Here is a 21,840-nt window from a genome sequence, read left to right on the forward strand (position 1 = left end):
ACATACAACTATAAATATTTTCTTAAATTTAAATATATCTAATTATCGTCTTAATCAAATTTCAAAAAGAAAGATATCAAATCCATACATACATTCTTTAAGTTTGAAAAAAGTTCAGATGATCTAGAAAAGTAAATATAAACGAGGAAAGCTCCCCTTCAGGGATTAATGGTTATAGCTTAGAGATTTCAATAAAATATTCCAGGTTTGATATTCATTTCATAGAAAATGGCATTTCAATTGGGAACGACGTAACTAAAATTGACTGAAGAAAATAGAAAGAAGAAACTTTCCTGATTAAGTAATGGGCGACATTTTTAACCATTCGATTAACTGAATATTAAGAAAGAATATCCACGAGAGTGGTTAATTTTTATTCCAACTTCTCGCAAAAAAACAAATAAAATATTGCATGAATTGATGAATATTGAAATGCAAAAATGCGAAACAGATTATATCGAATTTTTCTGCGATTTTCAACTGCTATGGGATAGATCTTGTATTTTTAAATATTTTATTATTTTATCATGATTCTTTACTTGATCAATTATTGCCCACGAATAAACTGATGTGCTACATACAGTTTTGCAGAAAATATTTAAAAACCGAAAAATAGTTGCATACTTAGATAACATGATAGGGAACTTGGGTTCGAATTCTTTTTACACACAAAAAGACAATTGCATAAAAAGTTAAATAATTGAGCATGTGAGCTATTCGTTATATGCACTATTGCATAATTAGTGAACACAGCTTTTATAGAAGACAACACCCAGTGTTTGACCAGTTATTTTTTGTTGAGATTACATTTGATAAACCTCTGCATATATATATATATATATATATATATATATATATATTGCAGCAATGCCCTCGTAAGGATATTTTCACTTGATATAATTCAAATCTTTTACTTGAAATGAGAATTGATATCAACTTCATAACCAGCTCAAATGTAATTGATATTATATATCAATAGCATAATAGCATAAAAAATATAATTGATCAGAAAAAATAAATAAAAGTATGTGGCCAAAAAGACTTAAGTAGGAGCCGATAATAATAATGAATCAAATAATAAACACGGTAATATTACATAAATAATCGCGGCTATATGAAAGCGTTTCGATAGTCGCGATCTACCATAACATTTGAATGCATTACCCAAAGCAATAAAACCACTTGAATCGCGTCATGAAAATTAACACTTACTCTTAAAATATATTATGAAAATAATACGACTGCTCATACGTATTTAATAATAACAAGAATATGATACGATATTTGCTTTGCAGGTGATAAGCTTTATTGGACATGATATAAAACAAGGTGCTAATGTGACCAAGTTCGCATGGGAAAAGTACAAAAACAAATTCTCACTAAATATGTTTGCAGCAAATTCAAGGAAATTAATATCCCCTTATAGTACATTTCATAAATTAAAGCGCACCATATATTCAAAGATGAGATTTGTTCGTGTACTTTTATAAGCTTTTATGGCAAATATAGAGTATCGCAGACCAATTGACAGTGAAACTGTTTTAAAATAGGGTTGTTTTAGAAAATTAAGTTCTTCGTGTGAGATCATCAGTGTTTCTTCACATTGCACCTAAATGAATTTGGATTGTAACCTAAAATAAACCTTAGAAGGATAATCATTAATTTGAATTAGACCAAGAAATTACAACAATCAACGCAACGTAGTAGATTTATGCCCTACATAGTAAATTGATAATAAAATTAAAGGCGCGTTTGTATCGCAAGGTGCGTAATCTTAAATCAACATTATAACTCATTGATAACGCAGAAATATGTTATCAGTCCTACTTGAACAACTTGTGGCTTGCAACAACTCGACTGATCACAAATTTAAGGAAAAATAAAAGGTGTTAAAAAAACATGTATTGATGACATGCACATCATAAACATATTTATGAGTAGATTATTGTAAATTATGCCAATTACAAATAGTTACATCGATTATTGCTATCGATGAAAAGAAGTTGTAGTAATTTATTACATGACATTTAAAAAAATTATACAATAATAACAGAAGATGCTATAATAGGATAGTTATTCTTCACACGCCATCATATTAAATTGTCTACAATTGTAGCTAAATGTACTTATGGTATAGATTTCTATGAGAAAAAAAAAGAGTCAATGATCAGATGAGTTTGTATTTTTAATGTGAATTTTTATTCCTTAAATTTTATTTGTTGTCCTCTTACGATAGTTGAAAAAATCATAGAATAAAAAATGATAATTCATTATTAAAAAAAAATTCAATGAATAATAAATAAATGAAATTAAACTATTCAAAAGTACGTTTAGCCCTCTGAACTACAAATTTTATATTATCATACATAGAGATTTTCGCAATTTGTTTCAATAATAGTCGATTTTAGTATAGATGATACTAACAGTACTTCAATATTATTAAGAGGGTATTCTAGTGTAGAAATTCATAAAAATCGATTTTTTTTATTTAATATTTTCAAAGTTTAACTATCTAAGAATATGGGTACGAGAAGGTTTTTGAACATTTGAATTATTTTCGGAGATATAGGCATTTTACTGACTCGGTCTTCATACTGGTCTGGCTCCACGCAAAACTTAAAATGCGTTTTTCTCACAATCAGAACAGACTTTTTCAGTACTGTTGACACGATTTCTCAAGTTCTACTCGACCGATTCACTTGAAATGTTCAGAGAGTCTTGTTTATAGACCTATCTATAGCCCGAACTAGAATTATCGCCAAATTCCAATTTTTAAAAAATTCGAGAAACAAAAAAAAAAAACATAAAAAAACACTTTTTTTTCAAACAGTCGCCAATTTGTAAAAAAAACATTTTTTACTCATCGCTATTTCGGCCGATTGTGACATCATTGTAGATTCATAATCTTTTTATTTCTTTTATTTCAGATGGCTAGGAGGGCTGAAATCATGTCAAGACTGAGGTGCCAAGTTTTTGAGACCACCCACTTCATCAGCTGCCAGTTTTTATAATTTTCAATTTTTTAATTTTTTAATTTTTGTTTTGTATTTTAATAATATTAATAAACAAGTGGTAAAAAATGGATAGTAAAAACATTCATCGCTATCTTTTACGACACTTTAAAAATGACCTGAAATTCATCGCTCTACACTAGAAAACCCCTTTAATATTATTAAAAACTAATATAACAAAAAAATAGAATAAAATCATCAAACCAGTGTTGAAATTAACTCTATTTTTTGTAATTATTTCGAACCATTCACATATTAATAAATATGTTTATTATAACATGAAACTAAAACATTTTCATATGAAAATTTATAAATATAAAACAAATTCCATAATTACAGTGATATTATGAAAAATAGAGTATTTTGTTTTATAAGCACAGCAAATTAATTTATAATATTCATAACAATCTATTGATAATAACAATTAAGAAGTATTTGTTTATGCAATTTGTATGGGAAAATTGATAAATGTTTAACACATAATATACAAGCATCATTGTTGTATTTGAATATTTTCGGTAGCTGTGTTTTGTATTCCAGGTAATTACATCCAGTGAATACATTAGTTAATTTAAAGTTATATATTTCAAAATAAATAGATTATCAACTGCATAAAACGAGTTATACTTCAAGTTGTATATGACAAATTTGTTTTTAAGTAATTCCTATGTTTACAACATCATTTTATTGTTCAAGAATAATCAATTGTATAAGACTTCGGAATGGTTATGACAATTATGTTTGTGAGTAATTGTTGCTATGTTGTCAACATCATTATTATTGTTAAAGAATTATCTATTGTACAAGACTTCGGAACTGTTATAACAATTTTCTTTTATAAGCAAGTGCTCAATATTTCGACAACACTATTATATTGTAAAAGAAGTTGATAATAAATGTATACCTTTACTTCTAATTACAACAATGGATGAGTACAAAAACAATTAGAAATATTATTAAAACATGATTCATCATACCGTTGTTGAATTCCTTGTAAATCGATCAGTACACACAGACAAAATATTTGAGATAACGTTAAGTAGATAAGTTATCAGAACAAATCCTCACGAAAGAACAGGTAGATATGACACGGCCCTCCACATACAAAAGCATGTGATTCACAGAAATTAAATTTCATTTAAAATCAAGTATGCCTAATCGGATGTCAGAAAGTATATAGAGGTGTGTCTTTACATGTACATCCGTTTTGATAAAGCATCATGTATAATAAGAATATGAAAGCATAAATATATTTCTAAATAGACAGAAGTACCAGATCCGAAACTTTCCACGTTCCATTGCGTGACCTATAATACACAAATAAATTTTAAACAAACATATTTAAAAAAACATAAAACATTGTTTTAGATAAAAAAGCTTAAGTCCCACATATATTAGTCAAAAGCTTTACTATTTTGGGTAATTTTATTTATTAGCTTTTTGATGTTATATACGACATACATAGGGCAATACATACACGACTATAGGGCAATTTAGGAGCGCCGGATGATTAATTACGAATTTTCGCAAAAAATTGCTCCAAAAGATTTTTTTTAGTTATTTATAAGAGCTTCTATAGTTACAGTAAAACTCATGAAAACACAATAACAAAATCTAGAAACTAACTAATACCATTAACTAACAAATTCTTCAAAACAAAAGTTTACAAAATTCACGAAAATTGTTAAAAGTTAGTAGTAGAGCTAATATATAGAAGAGCGCATATCTAGATATAATTGAACAAAACCCGAATTCTCTATACACAATTATAAATTAACTTTCCAAAGGCTAATTTTATGTTTTCTCGACGTCTAATGTCATTCTGAATCATTTGAGACTAAAATTGGAAATAAAAACGTAGTGTGTATGTGATCCAAAAATTGACCTTTCGTCGACGTTTTCTTAAAAATGGCTAATCCGATTTAAAAAAAAAATTAAAAATCATTGGATGGAACTCTAACGATTAGCGTTGCAGCGACTGACCGCAAAAAAACTGACCAAGATTGCGCAAAAAAATTTGAACCGATTTTGGAAATTTAAAAACCGTTCAAAAGATATCAGATATCAGTTGGGAATCAAGGCATTGCATTTTTGGTAACAATCGGCCAGACTATTCCTAATGTTTATTACAACTTTTTTACCATCGAACTTTTTATAGAGTTCCTGGTCTAAGCAAATATTGTAAAATATTATGAGCCTGAGACAATCCTTGACGCAAAATGCCTCTTACACTTACAATTAGATTCTAAAATTATCGCAAAAAGGTAAGCAATGCAAAAATTCATCTCCTTAAAGCTGATTTCATAATTTCTCTAGATTGAAATACAATTATCAGTCACCTTAAAAGATGTAAGTTCAACGAATCAAAGCAAATGGCGATGAATTGAATCGGATTGAATTGAAATAATTTCAAACAGAACTAGATGACTACTTCCTGGGCTATTACAATAAAATTGATTGAAAACCTCGCATCACTTGCTTGTTAAGACAGCACTATTTTTGTCTTAACGTGATCATGATGCTGAAAAATTCATGGTCAACCGCAAACCAGACCTGGCTCTCTATACCAATATAGACTTTTTAATATTCCATTTCAATTTCCTTTCAATAATATTCAATCAAATTTTCGCCACAACAATGTGAATATAGATGATTTCATCGGTGTTTTATATCAAGGGCAATGGGATCTGTGACATAAGAAATCACCAAACTAGCCAGATAGACGATATACATACACATATCACGTAAGAATAACCATTTATATATATATATATATATATATATATATATATATATATATATATATATGTATATTCGTCGGTGTATATATACATAAACGAGGTGTTTCCAAAAAAATAAGGTAAGCGTTCCCAGTTTCGTGGACAAAGTACATTTGTTGTTTTATGTTTTCGGAGATGTAGCAAATATATGTTTGCAGTTTCAAGTATATAGCATATTTAGTTTGTGTCGTTGACAGATAGAAAGGTAGATACATTATACTTTGTAGTACCAAGTTCACTAATCATGCAACATGAATTGCATCCCATGCAGTTCAAATATGAAGCCATGTGCTCGAAAACTTTTAAAATGCCGTCAAGCACTTGATTTTTTAAATTCTTATTTCATTTCAGAAAATAAATTTGAAAGATCTCAATCTGTATGTTTATGTCCCGTATATATTGCTTCCAATTGCCAGTAATTGAGTTGGTATGTTGATTGCTAGCACATTCTTCATCTATCAATTTTATATATATATATATATATATATATATATGTATATATATACATATATATGTATGTATATATTCATACAAATACATTTACATATAAATAATTATACGCATGAAAAACATGAAGACCGTATAAACCATTTATTTAAGCGACGAAGTTGTTCGTCGATAATTGCGATATAAGAACAAAATTCACGAGAATATTAATATTAAATTATAAATAAAAAACATCAAATGTTGGATTCCAATTTTTTATATATCTTTATGTTTCAAAGGTTTCTGAATATTTTGGCATACCTTAGAAAAAATGGATGTGAGTGTGTGTGTGTGTGTGTGGATACAAATTTTCGTCGACAATTCCGGGAACACGGATGAAGCGATTCGAATAATTCAAAAAAACATTCGATTTGTATTGATAAGGAGACGTGTTGATTAGTTTTTGGCCAAGACAGGTTTAGCCGTTCCGAAGATATGGGGCAAAAAGTGCCAAAAACGGTAACTCAGTTTTTAAGAGAACGGAGCGTCCGATTTGAATAATTCAAAAACATTTTACTTGTTATAACAAAATGAACTGATTAAATTTTCATGAAGGCAGGTCTAGCGGTTGCAGAGATCTAGTAAAAAAAATAAAAAAAAAAGCCATTTGGCGGCCAAAAATGATCATTAGACATATGTACATCAAATTATCAGATATTTTATAGAGATTTTAACAATAAGTATAAATTTTGTTTACATTCCTAGGGGTTCCGTAACAATGTTTATCCGTTAGACGGCGACGCGGCGCTTCAATATTTTGTCTCTATGCAGTTAAAGCAGTACGATTGCTTTGAAAAATAGTTCTGAATTTCCAAAATATTTCAAAATAAATTTTTCTACAAAAAGTCTTTTTTTTCAAAAAAAAGTAAATTTTTGTCAAAAATTTATAGTTTCTCAAAAATCTAATTTTTTCAGAGTAAATTTTTTTTGAAAAATCTTAATCTTTAAAAAAAATTGGTACGGAAAGTTCCAGCAATTTGCCTTAAGGCACAATGCCATGCGCCTCACTAGTTAGCTAATACAATAACACACGCAATTACTTACAAAAAGTATTACTTGTATCTCTATTGTTCAATTACTTCCTGATGACAAGACACTTGCAGACCTCAGAAGGATCGATCTTACGCCCTTCCAGAAAAGACTAACATTCAGTCAATGAACTCTTCGCACCACAGTGGTTACGACTGGTGGCCCACGCACGTCAATATCAAACCAGTAGAGTAGACCAAACAGATAATCAAAAGCAAGTTTTCTGCGATAACCGAATCACTAAACTTGTATTTGAATAAGCGCAAGTCCGAATTGAATGATGCTTAAAAGTTGTTACAGAATATTATGACTTTTGCTAAAAAACAGTAATATAACTAGACAAATAGCATTTGAGAGAGCTTCACAACTGGATATTAAATTAAGGGGCACACCTAGTGTGAAATTTTCAAAAAAACGAATTTTCAATTTTTCCATATTTCGATAGGTTATACCTTTAAAAATAACATACCAAAATTTTAAATCGATATCTTAAATAGTTTTTGAGTGACAGCCATTTAAAGAGTATATATATAGTATTATATAGTATAACGATCATTTTATCTAACGCGTTTTTCTCGAGACAGCATTTTCCGAATTTGCTGCAGCGATTACTCAAAAAACAAATGATCCGATCACTATAATTTTTTTTTTACATGTTCTATATATAGTTCTCCGTAAAATGAACTATCGATTTTTTGATCTGATCAAAAATCGAATTTTGGCAGTCCAAAAACGACAAAAATTTTGGGTAAAATTCGACTTTTTTTTAAGAACGCCGCCATTTTGTTAATTTTTTGATTTTTTTTTATCGTAGGTCATTTTACAGACAATATTATCTAGTTTAAGGAGAATTTTTTTTTATTAGATTTCATCCACGTAGAAAGCCGGAATCACTGCAGCAGTAAAGGGCCTTTTTTCGAGCCGTTGGAGATGTAGCTCAGTTGGATCAAACTAGGCCCATAAATTATCATGTTCAGAGAATCAATGTATAACAAAAATTCTTCCCCTTACTCAATCGCTTAAATGACGTATTAAACAACATCTTAAATTGAATATAATTATAACAACTAAAACAATTATTTCAACAATAAATTAAATTTTAATTACATATGTCGTCTGAGAATCTAAGCATGAACAGATGCAACTCCAAGAAGTCGGTTCAAAATAAATGTTTATCCATTTGAGAATGTAAGTTATAAACATACATATCTAAATATATTTCGCATTTTAAAACAATATGCAAACATTTCTCGCGTATTAAATTCCATGTTACGTTGTCTGAATTATTACATAATAATATCAAATTGCTGACAAATTTTTTGCCATGAATGTTATGACTGAACTCTCGTATTTCTTACGATAAGATTGAAAGGCATTTGAAAAATAAGTTATCGATGTTTAATAAAAGTTCCGCCACAAGCATGGGGAGACCACCGGTGAACGATGACTAAAATTTTTCTTGATGGTTTTCATTACAGATTGTCCCCTTAGAGAAACTTTTTCTACGCCCGTGACAACAAATAATTACTTTGAGAATGTGTTTTGTGAATACTAAGCAAACATTATAATTACCAAAACAATCATATTTACATGTATCTTGGTATTTCATGAATAATGAAGAACATCTACATCGTAGTACAAATATCATTTTATAAGAAAAAAAGAAACAACATTATAGAATTAAGTTCAACGCATCATCTGACAAAAATAGCCATAATTATTCGGTAATATCGAGAATTTTGGAATGTGACCTGAAAGTTACACATAATTAACTTTATCATTCTTCATCTAAAACTAATCAATAAGAGATAACATGGTAAAAGGTATGCCATAGTTAACTGAAGAATAGAGAAAATGAAAATAGCAAGTGGCAGAAAAATACTTTCTCTCAAAAATGTAGACCTAAAGAAATTGATAAATAGAACTCTCTAATCATGCAATCCAATTTAACAATTACTTCGTTGCCCCCCGAAACCGCTTTTTCGTTAGTTGCAATGGTAATACAGATAAATATATTATACACATAAAAATAATGATTATTAGCTATAGAATCCGGACAACGCCCACTTTATAAATGTCAGAGGCATTCCTTGAACGATCGGCGAACGATACTTCGTCAATGACCTACACACCGCGCGTTCGTCGCCCAAGATACCGGACGAAGCAAGAGTACGTGCACTTCAGGACACTTGCGAGACAAATTTAAATTTAGAATGCATGAACATTCGTATTGTTTGGTAAATACGCGAAAATTAATTTTGTCAACAATAAAGAAATATTAACAACCTGTTTCAAAACCGCTTAGAGCACGGATTATCCATGCATGTATGTTTATTAACTTCCCGTAGGGCAAGTTATAGTAATCGCAAAAAAATCGAAAATGAAAATTTTTATATATCTTTACGTTTCAGAGGTTTCTGAACATTTTGGCATACCTTAGAAAAAATGGATGTATGTGTGTGTGTGTGTGTGTGTGTGTGTATGTGTGTGTGTATGTGTGTGTGTATGTATGTATGTGTGTGTATGTATGTGCGGATACAAATTTTCGTCGACGATTTCGGGAACACGGATCAACCGATTTGAATAATTCAAAAAACATTCGATCCGTATTGATAAGGAGACGTGCTGATCAGTTTTTGGCAAAGGCAGGTCAAGCCGTTCCGAAGATACGGGGTAAAAAGTTCCGAAAACGGTAACTCAGTTTTTAAGAGAACGGAGCGTCCGATTTTAATAATTCAAAAAACATTTTATTTGTATTGACAAGATGAAGAATCGATACAACTTTCATGAAGGTAGGTCCAGCGGTTCGGAGATATAGAGGAAAAAAGTAAAAAAATGAGCCATTTGGCGGTCAAAAATGATCATTAGACATATGCACATCAAATTATCAGACATTTTATAGAGATTTTAACAATAAGTATACATTTTGTTAACATTCCTATCGGTTCCGTACCAATGCTTATGCGTTAGACAGCGACGCGGCGCTTCGCGCTTTATATTTTGTTCCTAGGTAGTTAAAGCAGTACGATTGCTTTGAAAAAAAAGTTCAGATCTTCCACAATATGTCAAAATAAAGAAAAAAAAAATTTTTTCAAAAAAAAAAAAAAATTAAAAAAAAATTTTTTTTAAATATTTTTTTTTTCAAAAAAAACTAATTTTTTGTCCAATTTATAGTTTCTCAAAAATCTTATTTTTTAAAACTATTTTTTTTTCAAAAATGTTAATCGTTTTAAAAAATAATAATAATTTTTGGTACGGGAAGTTCCAGCAATTTGCCTTAAGGCACGATGCCCTAATTGCCTTAAGACAGAATTCCACTTACAGCTAGTTTCATTTTTTGGATTATGCAAGAAGTATAGATACTCCAGATAATTAATTAGTATGTAATATGAGCCGTTCAGTGCACACATCGACTAACTCCGAAAGTCAGAAAGTGGAGAAAAGCGATAAAGTAATGTATATTGCTTTTAAAAATTCCTGTTATAATATAAATTGAAAAATATATTTTAGAACGTATAAATACATATATAGCTTACATGTAACGGTATATAAGATTTATAACTATTAATAGTGAGGAAATAATTATCATTAAAGTTAAAGTTTTAATATGACTTGTGGAGTTAATCAAGTTTTCAACTTCTTTTAAACTTTAAACTTTTTTTTAAAATTCGGATCTTCATTGCAGTCACACTTAAATTGTATATCGTTGGGTTTGGACCTTTCTATTCTAAATTCAGCGCATTTTAGGCCAATTTTCTGGACACCCTGTGATGGTTACTTTTGTGTTATTGATTTATTGTTCTAAATAAATAAAAAATAGATAAAAAATCTTAGTGAAGCATTCGATTTAGCTACAATGGCGCCTTTTTCTTAAATGTTTTTATTATATTGTATCAACTATCTGGTAAAATTATGTCTCGATTTTTTTTCGCACGTGACTCAATAATAACAAAATCTTGAGTTAATAGATTAATAACTATTTTCACCGACCAGAAATTTATTTTTAATTAAGTTAGCTCTTATTTCCGTACTTTGAACAAGTTTCAATAAACTTCAGGCAGTTTTAATATTCTTGTTTTGCCGGGTACGCGAATTTTAGTATGTTATTTTTTCAAAGTTTGTAACGTCTTCGATGTCTTTTATAAAACTAGATGAATTTTTTTCGAGACCCACAACACCCTACAGTTCTGTGTTCTTATTCGTAATTCATGAATTTGAAACCCGAAATCCAACCCAACCAGAACATATACACTACAGAATGGAGTTAATCAAAATGTCTACTGAAATAAATGACTTATGGATTCAGTGGTCAAAAAAATTTCCGTTTCACAGTGGCAATTTTTATTCTTTTGGAAAATTATTATAATCATAAAAAGTTATGATTATACCAAGTTCTTTCCCACTAATATCTCAGTTTTTTCAAAAAGTGGAGTTAGTCGATGTGTGCACTGAGCGGCTCATATATGTCTATTTATCAAGGTATGTAACGTATGCCAAAGAAATAATTATAAAAAATTGGACTAGAGAAAAATGTTAATCAGCTTCAATTAAAGTGTACCAACCTTCGGTTCGTTTGCAATGAAAGCTTCATTTTATTATGTAACTGCAAATCAAATTCAATTGGCAAAGAGACGCAAACCTTTCAAAACAACGATGAGTGCTAATGACACATAAATCGATACGTTACATTAAATTATTTATTCCTCTCCAGTATTTTGCGGATTTAAATAAAAAAATGTTGTCGAGTGCTGTTTCTGAGAAACCTAATAAAATCTTTTCCATTTTGTAATGTCAAACGTAAATATTCATAGTGATTCAAAAATTAGCATATTATTAGGGGCTTATGTGCACAAGGTTGTCATACGCTATAAATACAACGATTCATTCAACAATAGTCAAGAACAATAAGAGGAGTACACGATTCAAAGCCATGCGCACAAATGTTGCTGATCAAACACGTAGATAAGAACAAATAGCAATAATTTTAAGTATACACACTAATTGTAATTCATATTAAAGAATAAATAAATCTTGAAACAAACCAACGAGCGAGCGAATCAATTCAGCTAACAAATAACATCGAATTATACTGAACACGTGCAGTTTGCCCACCCTAAACAAATTTTAAATGATATTTTCTGTTCATTATGATTGATACCATCAAAGAACTTGTTTAATCTCATCTAAATAGTTGATAAAGATTGTCCTTGATTATATTATAACTAAGTAAAATATTATATAAATAAAGGATTATGATCAATACTTTTTTAATCTCATCAAAATAGTTGTTTACGATTGCCCTTGATTATATTATAAAGATTTTTTGGTTTTGCTATACCATTTACCCACATTATTTTTATCATACTCACATATCCTAATCTATTCACCGTTCTACAAGATTTCTACACTGATTCTATTCAATTACAAGTACATATATTAGTATATTTAGAATTCTCTATACATATATACAAACTCCAATTAAATTCTATCGCCAATATTATGCAATTTGATATTACAATTTAGTATAATATAGACAGTGCCAGGATCCGATCCGAAAATCTCTGGCGTGCGAATAAATGAAAATATATTATACACGCACATAAGATTGCCATGTTGATCAATTTAGTTTGGTGATGAAAAAAATCAATTGAACTAGTTGGTATTGGTATTTTGCCTTGAGGCAAGTTACATGAACTTCCCGATGTGTGTAAATAATCGACTTAACCCATGATAGATAAATTAATTTATGAGTAGTTAAACGTATTCGAAGTGGATTTATTACACATTATTAAAAATCGAACACGTCAACCCAGTCGGAATATTTTTTAAAAGCAAATTTTTAAAAATCAATAATTTTTATAAATGAGCCAGTTTTTTGTAGGACTTTAATTGTTTAGCATGTTCATTAAGACCAAGTACTCTATCGTTATACCAAGTAAATCGTATAATTTTAATTTTAACAAATGTCAAAAAAAAACTACTCCTTTTCTCAAACTTTGATGAATTTGTAAAATTAAACTACTTGTCGTAAGGCCGTAATATTTCAGTAAGTTCTATAAGACCATGATATATCGCCAAAAAAGTTCCATGAAAATCGGCTTACATTTATTTTCAACAGTTTATTACAAGAAAACGGTTCGGTAGATTTTCACCTAAAACTAATCAGTATTATTCCTAACTAATATCTTCCGAACAGTTTTTGATTTCTTAAAATCGATTCGGTAGTATGAGCTTAAATGTGGACGAAAAGTTTAATACTTTTTTCCAAATTACAAAGAAACGGCTCGGCCGATAGTCGCACAAAACTGAGAAACAACAATAATACTCATCGAGATACATCAAATGGTTTTTAAAATTCTGAAATCGGTTCAGGCGTTTTTGAGCAAACGTCGATGAAAGTTCTAATCTTGACAAATGCCAAAAATACCATACTAATTTTTGAAAACTTTGATGAATTTTTAAAGCTAAACGAGTTGTCGTAGGGCCGTAATATTTTTAAAATCGGTTCAGAATTGCGGGCTAAAACGTAGACGAAAATTTTTTCACTTTTCTGCGATTTATAAAGAAACGGCTTGACCGATCGTCGCACAAAACTGACAAACAATAATAGTTCTCATCGAGATACATCAAATGGCTTTTAAATTTTTGAAATACTTTTTTCTAAATTTGGTCTCATTCGATTCAGAATGGCTTGAAACATCGAGAAAACATAAAATTACCGAATCGGATTTTTTAATGAAAGCATAAACTTCTCCTTTGGGAAATTAAAAAACGTTTTGGGACGTATAAAAGATAAGAAGTTTATTTTATTAAAAATATTGTTATTACCTAATTAGTAAAACAATTAAATACAATGCGTCTCAAAACCTCGAACTAAAAACCATAATATTGGTTCAAGTACATAAACCCCAAATCAATAAAAAACAATCTATATTAGAAAAAAAGTTATATCATTTCAAACTGATTATTAGTCTAATAAAGTTTTGACCAAAAAAAATGTTAGTGAAGAAACTGTGAGTCAACGGACAAACGAACAGTGACTTCATTTCTGTGCGAGTTCAAATGAGCACAAAGTTTTTTTAGATGAATATTTAGTCCAGTCAATTAATTATATTACAATTACTATTAAAAACAGCAACAAAAAACAGATACATGATAAATACAATGGGAAAAAATTATCGAATCTCAAGTATCTCAAGACATTATTTATAAAGAAAATGACAATTAGAAGTTTCAATATCTTGAAAATTGGTAAAACTCTTCCTTTGTTATTTAGTGCCAGAGCATTTCCTTTCCTGAGTTGGATAATATAGTTCCCCGAATTTAGAAACCAAGTTCAATGGTATATGATTTATTTAAAATGAAATAAAATATACAAGTTCTTTATTATTCCTGCTATCAGCAAAATTTTTTTACAATTTTCCTATCATGAAAATTTTTGATGGTTGGGTGAATTGAAAACCTAATGAGAATAAAAATAATAGAAAACCTTCTGAACGCAGCATTATTAGCAATCATTGTGTGTTAAGTCGATAGAACTAACCGGGAACGACCTTAATTACTTGCTTATATAATTTAGACTCGTTCAAGGTTTCGATTAAAATCGAACATAAGCATGTCTAAAGCAATAATTGGATAGATTCAAATGAATGTTTTTTGAGTTTGTATAGAACTAATTGTAAATAGAGAGAGACGTGCTCTATCAAAAATTTTCCGAGGTATACTAATTTAAAGCGTAAGTAAATGTACTGCCGTAGTTATTAGATGAGTTTTTCTTTTCAAAATGGTTAACGTACCATTGCAAAAGTTGTATTTAATAAACTTCAAGTATATAGAGCATTTTGTTATAAGTTCTGAAAATAATTGAATGTTTTTGTAAACATATGAAACTAGTTGGTATTGGTATTTTGCCTTGTGGCAAGTTACATGAACTTCCCGATATGTGTAAATAATTGACTTAATCAATAAAATATAAATTAATTTATGAGTGTTTAAAAGTATTCCCAGTGGATTTATCGCACATCATCGAAAACGAACCAACACTCTATCGTTATACCAAGTAAATCGTCTTATTTTAATTTTAACAAACGCCAAAAAAAAACTACTCATTTTCTCAAACTTTAGTGAATTTTTAAAATTAAACTACTTGTCGTAAGGCTGTAATTTTCATTAAGTTCATAAGACCATGATATATATCGCAAAAAAAAGTTCCATAAAAATCGTCTTAAATTTTTTTTTCAACAGTTAATTACAAGAAAACGACTCGGTAGATTTTCACCTAAAACTAATCAGTATCATTCCCAACTAATATCTGTCGAACAGTTTTTGAAAATCAATTCGGTAGTATGAGTTTAAACGTGGACGAAAAGTTTAACACTTTTTATCAAATTACAACGAAACGGCTTGGCAGATCGTCGCACAAAGCTGACAAGCAATAGTCCTCCTTGAGATACATCAAATGGCTTTTAAATTTCTGAAACCGGTTCAGGCGTTTTTGAACAAACGTCGATGGAAGGTTTAATTTTGACAAATGCCAAAAAACGATAATAATTTTTGCAAACTTTAAAGAATTTTCAAAATTAAACGACTTGTCGTAGGGTCGTAATATTTTAGCATAATCTATAAGACTATGGTATCTACTGTCAAAAAAAACAAATTTTTCGTCGAAAAAAATTTTTTTAACACTTTATTACAAGAAAACGGCCCGGCCGATCTTAACCATAAGCTAATCAGGTCGATTCTCAACCAATACGTTTCGAACGGTTTTTGAATTTTCAAAATCGATTCAGAATTGCGGGTTAAAACGTTGACGAAAATTTTTTCACTTTCTGCTATTTACAAAGAAACGGCTTGGCTGATCGTCGTGCAAAATTGATAAACGTTAGTCCTCATCGAGATACATCGAATGGCTTTTAAATTTTTGAAATCGGTCCAGTTGTCTTTTGAGAAAACGCCGACACGCACACACATACTTTTTCCAATTTTGGTCTCATTCGATCCAGAATGGCTTGAATCGTCGAGAAAACATAAAATTAGGGAATCGGATTTTTTGATGAAAACATAAACTTCTTCTTCGGGAAGTTAATTATTGCAAACCATATCAATTTGCTTAATATATATATTTACTATTATTTTTATTATTGATAATTTTTAAACGTAGATTTTTATAATTGAAATGATTAAGATTAAACATTTTTACAATTATCAATCATCAAATAATTCGCGCGTGTACCGGTTAGGTATGTTATGTTTATACTCGTATACATATACAACATACGTAGATAAAGGAAACGATTTTTTAAACAAAATTATTAGCAGCTATTCAAGTGGTATGCCATATACAAATATTGTTCCAATTATCATTTTAGTTGTTATTTTGTCCCCAGATATGATGAATAATTAGATTATCAGAAGTGGCAACCAAGCATTACTATAATTCTTGCACAAACTGAAAAGTAAAAAATATTCTGGAAATGTACACAGATTGTTTTCAATGGTGAACATAAGTTATATATTAAAGCAAAAATGGGTATAACTACTGCAAGATATATCAAATTAAGTGCAGGTTTGAATGTTGAAAGTATTGAATATATATGCAGAATACCCCGCTTAACGCTGCTTTGCTCAACAATTTTTTTCAGCTCGCAGATTATTCAAAATATGGTTAAAATCCTGCAGAAAGTGGTAAATTTATCAGAACAAACCCTTTTTGGATGAGACAAATGTGGAAGATGTGGAAAAAATAGTTAAAAAACAGCAGTTAGCCTTAAAACAAAAATATTCATAGTATTTCAAAGAAGAGTAGAAATTTCATTAGTGTTTCTCAATAGATCTTTCATCATGATTGAAATTAGGAACCAACTTCTTCATAATGATTCCAATTTTGAGAGAAGATCAAAAGCAAAAGAAAGCGTTATAGATGGTTTACCCAGTTAAAAACTTCGGAAAAAATACAGAATAAAAATGCAAGTTGCATTAGATGCCTATCGACAAAAAAGTAAAACAATAGTAACCCAGAATAGCCTGACTCAATTAGATTTTTTTTTGATTTAATAAGTGTATTAATTTATGGTATATATATATATATATATATATACATATACACATTCATATATACACATTCACACATATATACATAAGTGTTATATACACTTGTCGACTGACTTGTCACGCAGACAGAAAATATTCTAGTTTTAATACATTCCATATTTTTCTAATATTTAATTGTTTGCTTGTGATTTTACAATTTCGAGAAACCACTCTTTGAATATGTATAAAGAATAAAAAAACTTATCCATTTCAAATAAAACAGTTGAAAAAAATATTCGACAACAAATATTTATCACCATTATCATTATCAATATATATGGCAATACTTCAAGAAACTATAAGCAATGTATAAATAATTCAATGATTGATAAGATAAGATAAAATAGTCCATTATCAACGAAAATAGTAAGATATAAACAATATTTATCAACTCAATGTGTATACACCTCAATTATGAAAACATTTATCTATTGCTCAATCATATATAATTGACAATGGTATAATATTTTAGGAAACCAAGAAAAATTTTAGATTAACAACTATTTATAACGTAAGCTTTATCAAAAGTATTCGGTCAAAATTACAGGTGATCTATAAGCAAGATCTTTATGAAACCGCTAAACCAAAATCCTTATAATAATATACAATGAACTATATTGCATGTGTAATATATAAATATTATAGAATGCAGTTCAGTGTTTATATAGCTTTCAGTCCGATGTTTCCTGAGTTTTTTGAGTTTGGAGTGTATACTCGATTGATTGATATTGTAATAATTCATAGCAATAAAATATAATTAATATAAGCCTAATACAACCTGAAATGTCCATTATATTAAATGTTAGGGTAGAAGTAAATTAAACACATATCTTCCACCAAACCAAATTAGTAAGTAATTATGAATATTGAAACTTTACAGTACCTTTCTGAAAGCAAATAATTCCCTCTGCAGTTTTAGCCGCTCGGCAGAAGGTTGCTGCCCCTTCCCTCGAATAAACTTTAACATTTTTCCCTAAAAATGTATATCAAGTTGTTAATTTATAATAAACAAATATTGTTTTTACAGAAATATGAATAGTAACTTTTATACTAGACAATCACAGACTTTTAACCTAAATTTAAAAATAACTTCATAAAACAGTAGAACAAAAGTGGTAAAAATTAAGAAAAACGAGTTTTAAAGAAATCACTTCACAACATAACCATTATTTTTGAACAACCGGCAAAATGTAATTTTTAAAAATACATGTCAAACACATTTTTGCAATAAGTTAGAAACATTCCTCAATATTTCTTTTAATTGATTTCGATATTGACATTTGTTTATGTGCAAAACCGCACAGCATATGCATCTAGCCGACGCCTGTCACAATATTAAAAACACATTTTCGCGTAGCACTATATTTCATTTAATCACAGTATAATTTTTATAAAATTTGTTATTATTTACGTACCTTATTTTATAAAATTTTTATATAAAACACACACTTTATCTATTTATCATAAAATCTAATGTTATACATTAAAATCACGGAGCGTATATTATTTGTGCATATATGCGCGACCGCCGCTAACACGTCGATGAGTCAGTGACCGAAGTGCTGCCTGAAGTCGAGGGAAAGGAGTCGAGCGATATTATTGTGACGCGTTATCTGGCAATACATTCAAGGAAGAAATTCGGTTCGGTTCGGCTCGGTTCGGTTGGTTACGCAGATTCTGTTAAACGGGAAACAGAATTGAGTTTTATTTTTTAAGCTGAGTTAAATTTATAATTAAATGCAATTAATATTTATAACTTTGTGATACAATTTTCTTTGAAGCATACAGAATTGTTTCCATATATAAGACGTAAGTTCTTTAAGACATGTATATAAAATTATTGTTAGTTTCATGATCAAAGAAAACTTTAAGGGATTTTTGATACAACAGACAATAATGAAATAATTAATTTAATGTATTAATTATGAGTGCAATATCTTTACTATATATACCTAAACAATTGTGTGAACTAGTCAAAATACTTGTAAATGTATATCAAGTTTAAATGAATTTTTTGTGCAGATTGTGTGGAGTACCTGATGGCTAACAATATGGCTGTCATATTTAAAATTGTTAAAATCCGTCCAAAATTTTCAAAGCACTTGAGTTATCAAATTAGAAGAATTTACTAATGCTAACAATTAAAAGAACATGAGAGATATTATATGGAAAGTTGAGGTATGTATTATAATTTGTTTCCTGATAATTTACTGTCCCAGAATGATGCAACAATTGCAACATCAAAGAATAAAATTGACTGACATACAGTTGCATATAATATTAGTTTTGCTATTAATTTAACTAACGCTTATGCATTAGTTGACACTGCACCTTACGACACATGTGCAATAATTAAAGTATTAATTAAAATCAATCAGTATTTTTATCGATTAACATCAAATTCATTATCGATTAACATTATAGAAATATAGAATTGATATAAATAATATATGTTCTAATATAATATATTTCATACATTTTCTAATTTATATTTGTATATTAATTAAAAACAATAATTTTTATTATTGATTAAAATCAATATGTTTCCTTCTTTAATACCAATAATTAATAATATGGTATAAATTATGAATGTACCTAAAAAAAATATTTTTTTTTACTTTTATGAATCATTAGATCCTTACTACCTTTTCAACTGCTATTTTAAAATATTTTATTTTCATTATATTAATGATGATTATTAAAATTTCCTAAATTATGCTCATTTCAGATTCTAAAGAAAATTAAACGTCAGGATGAATTTATTTGCAAATATTTCTGTGCAACAGGATCTGTAATTCAGAATGATGTAAAAATGAGTAAATAAATGTATAAACTATGTTTTTCAACTACAGACATTTAAGGTTATTCAGAAAATAACAACCGAAATTTACAAAAGTACCTATTTTTCACAAATTAGGCAGTGACTGCTAAATATAATTCTAATCAGAACTCGATAAGTTCACCAATGCATTTGTGTAATTGTTATGTAATGGTACAGGCCATGTACCACACTTTTAATCCACGATATGCCACAATGATACATATAGCGTTCCATAAAATAAATAAGTTTCTTATGCACTCGTGCTGAATAATGTACCATTGTCCTTAGTACATTCTAGACCATGTTGAAGATGGTACATGCCCTGTGTATTTTTGTACTTTTACAATACATATTCTTGAAATCAATAATGAAATATTCAGTTAATACTTTTATTGCACGTGCAGCTTGGGTTAAAAAGAACCCCAAATTTTCTGCGCCTGTAAGGGTCAACCTGTCATCAGGAGCAAATAAAACAAACAATTATTGTAGATATATTTTTATAATTAATTTAACTGCATATACAAAATGTTACAACATTTCTTTCAATTTGACTAGTTAGGTTTGGTAAAACAACTCATAGCCATAAACTTATTCTACTGTCATTACACATTACGATAAACTTAATAAAATACTGTGCCAAACTAAATCTAGCCATAAAATTAATAACAAGATATAATAAATTAACTACAAAGTTTCTGATATAATATGTAACATATTCTATAAATTGGTATTTACAACATCTAATAATAATATATACAAACTTAGGATAATTTTTTAAAGGTATTTGTCTTTCGAACTAGCAATGAGAAATTTTTTATTCTTGCGAATAGTTATCATAGTTCAGTGGTGATTTCATCTTGTGGTCTTAAGCCAAGTTGAAAACACTCATCTTCCAACCATAAGCTGGTGTCTGCTCCTTCAGCATTCGTTCGTAATTGCCATTGCTCAGCAGTAATAGTATTTCCATCTGAGAACGGCTCGACAAAGTCTTGCAAACTAAGCGCGGAACCAAACCCATTCGACGGCTTGAAAGTTGTCACAGACGTTTGAATAGCTTTATCGTCGTAAGAAGGCGATTGTAAAAAGTTTATTAATTGTGCTACCTGCGGTTGACTTTCATTACTTATATGTTTATAACGCGTTATTAACTTTTCGGCCCACTGATTCAACTTCTTCCAATCATTGGGAACATTAACAATTGTTTCCACAGGCCTATTCAATAAATATAATAATTTAGCCAAATCTCTCACCACTGGCCAGTATGTTAAAGCCGCAGTAGTATCACCATTAGCATGTACTTCTCGTATTTGCCGTCGGATATCGTTCAAAATTGCCAGCAAGCAATAACTTTGTGGTCGTAGTCGATCTAACTCTTTTAAAAATTCCGCTCTTTGGGAGTTAATTTTCTTCTGAGGACGTTTACGGTATTTTGCAATAAGTATACCTGCAGTTATAATAATGAGGCAGACAACTCCTCCTGCACAAGCGCCTATTACTACAGCTAAACCCGCACCAGATAATCCACCTGGTCCTGTTTTCAGACACACTTTGCCATATAGTCTGGAAGAGCAGACCAGGAAGCTGATCTGCCAGAAGGACAATCATCGACGCAGGCCCGACTTCC

At 29.5% G+C, this 21,840-nt stretch overlaps 2 protein-coding genes across 2 annotated transcripts in view; both read right to left on the bottom strand.

Annotated features, from left to right (window-relative positions):
- LOC113374837 (protein lethal(2) giant larvae-like) overlaps positions 1-18,946 on the bottom strand; it is a 28,490-nt gene extending 9,544 nt beyond the window's left edge. The window contains exons 1-2 of the mRNA XM_026614802.1: positions 18,811-18,946; positions 18,279-18,368 (exon numbers count right to left, since the gene is read on the bottom strand). Coding sequence (XP_026470587.1) covers positions 18,279-18,362 — 84 coding nt within the window. The 5' untranslated portion in view covers positions 18,363-18,368; positions 18,811-18,946. The remainder of the gene's footprint in view (positions 1-18,278; positions 18,369-18,810) is intronic.
- A 2,020-nt stretch (positions 18,947-20,966) lies between these two features.
- The window catches only part of LOC113374838, a 25,601-nt gene continuing 24,727 nt past the window's right edge, over positions 20,967-21,840 (bottom strand). The window contains exon 5 of the mRNA XM_026614803.1: positions 20,967-21,747. Coding sequence (XP_026470588.1) covers positions 21,050-21,747 — 698 coding nt within the window. The 3' untranslated portion in view covers positions 20,967-21,049. The remainder of the gene's footprint in view (positions 21,748-21,840) is intronic.

The sequence above is a fragment of the Ctenocephalides felis genome, unplaced genomic scaffold, assembly GCF_003426905.1.
Source record: "Ctenocephalides felis isolate EL2017-DRISC unplaced genomic scaffold, ASM342690v1 CF-g0.4_SCAFFOLD_01886, whole genome shotgun sequence".
Lineage (NCBI taxonomy): Eukaryota > Metazoa > Arthropoda > Insecta > Siphonaptera > Pulicidae > Ctenocephalides > Ctenocephalides felis.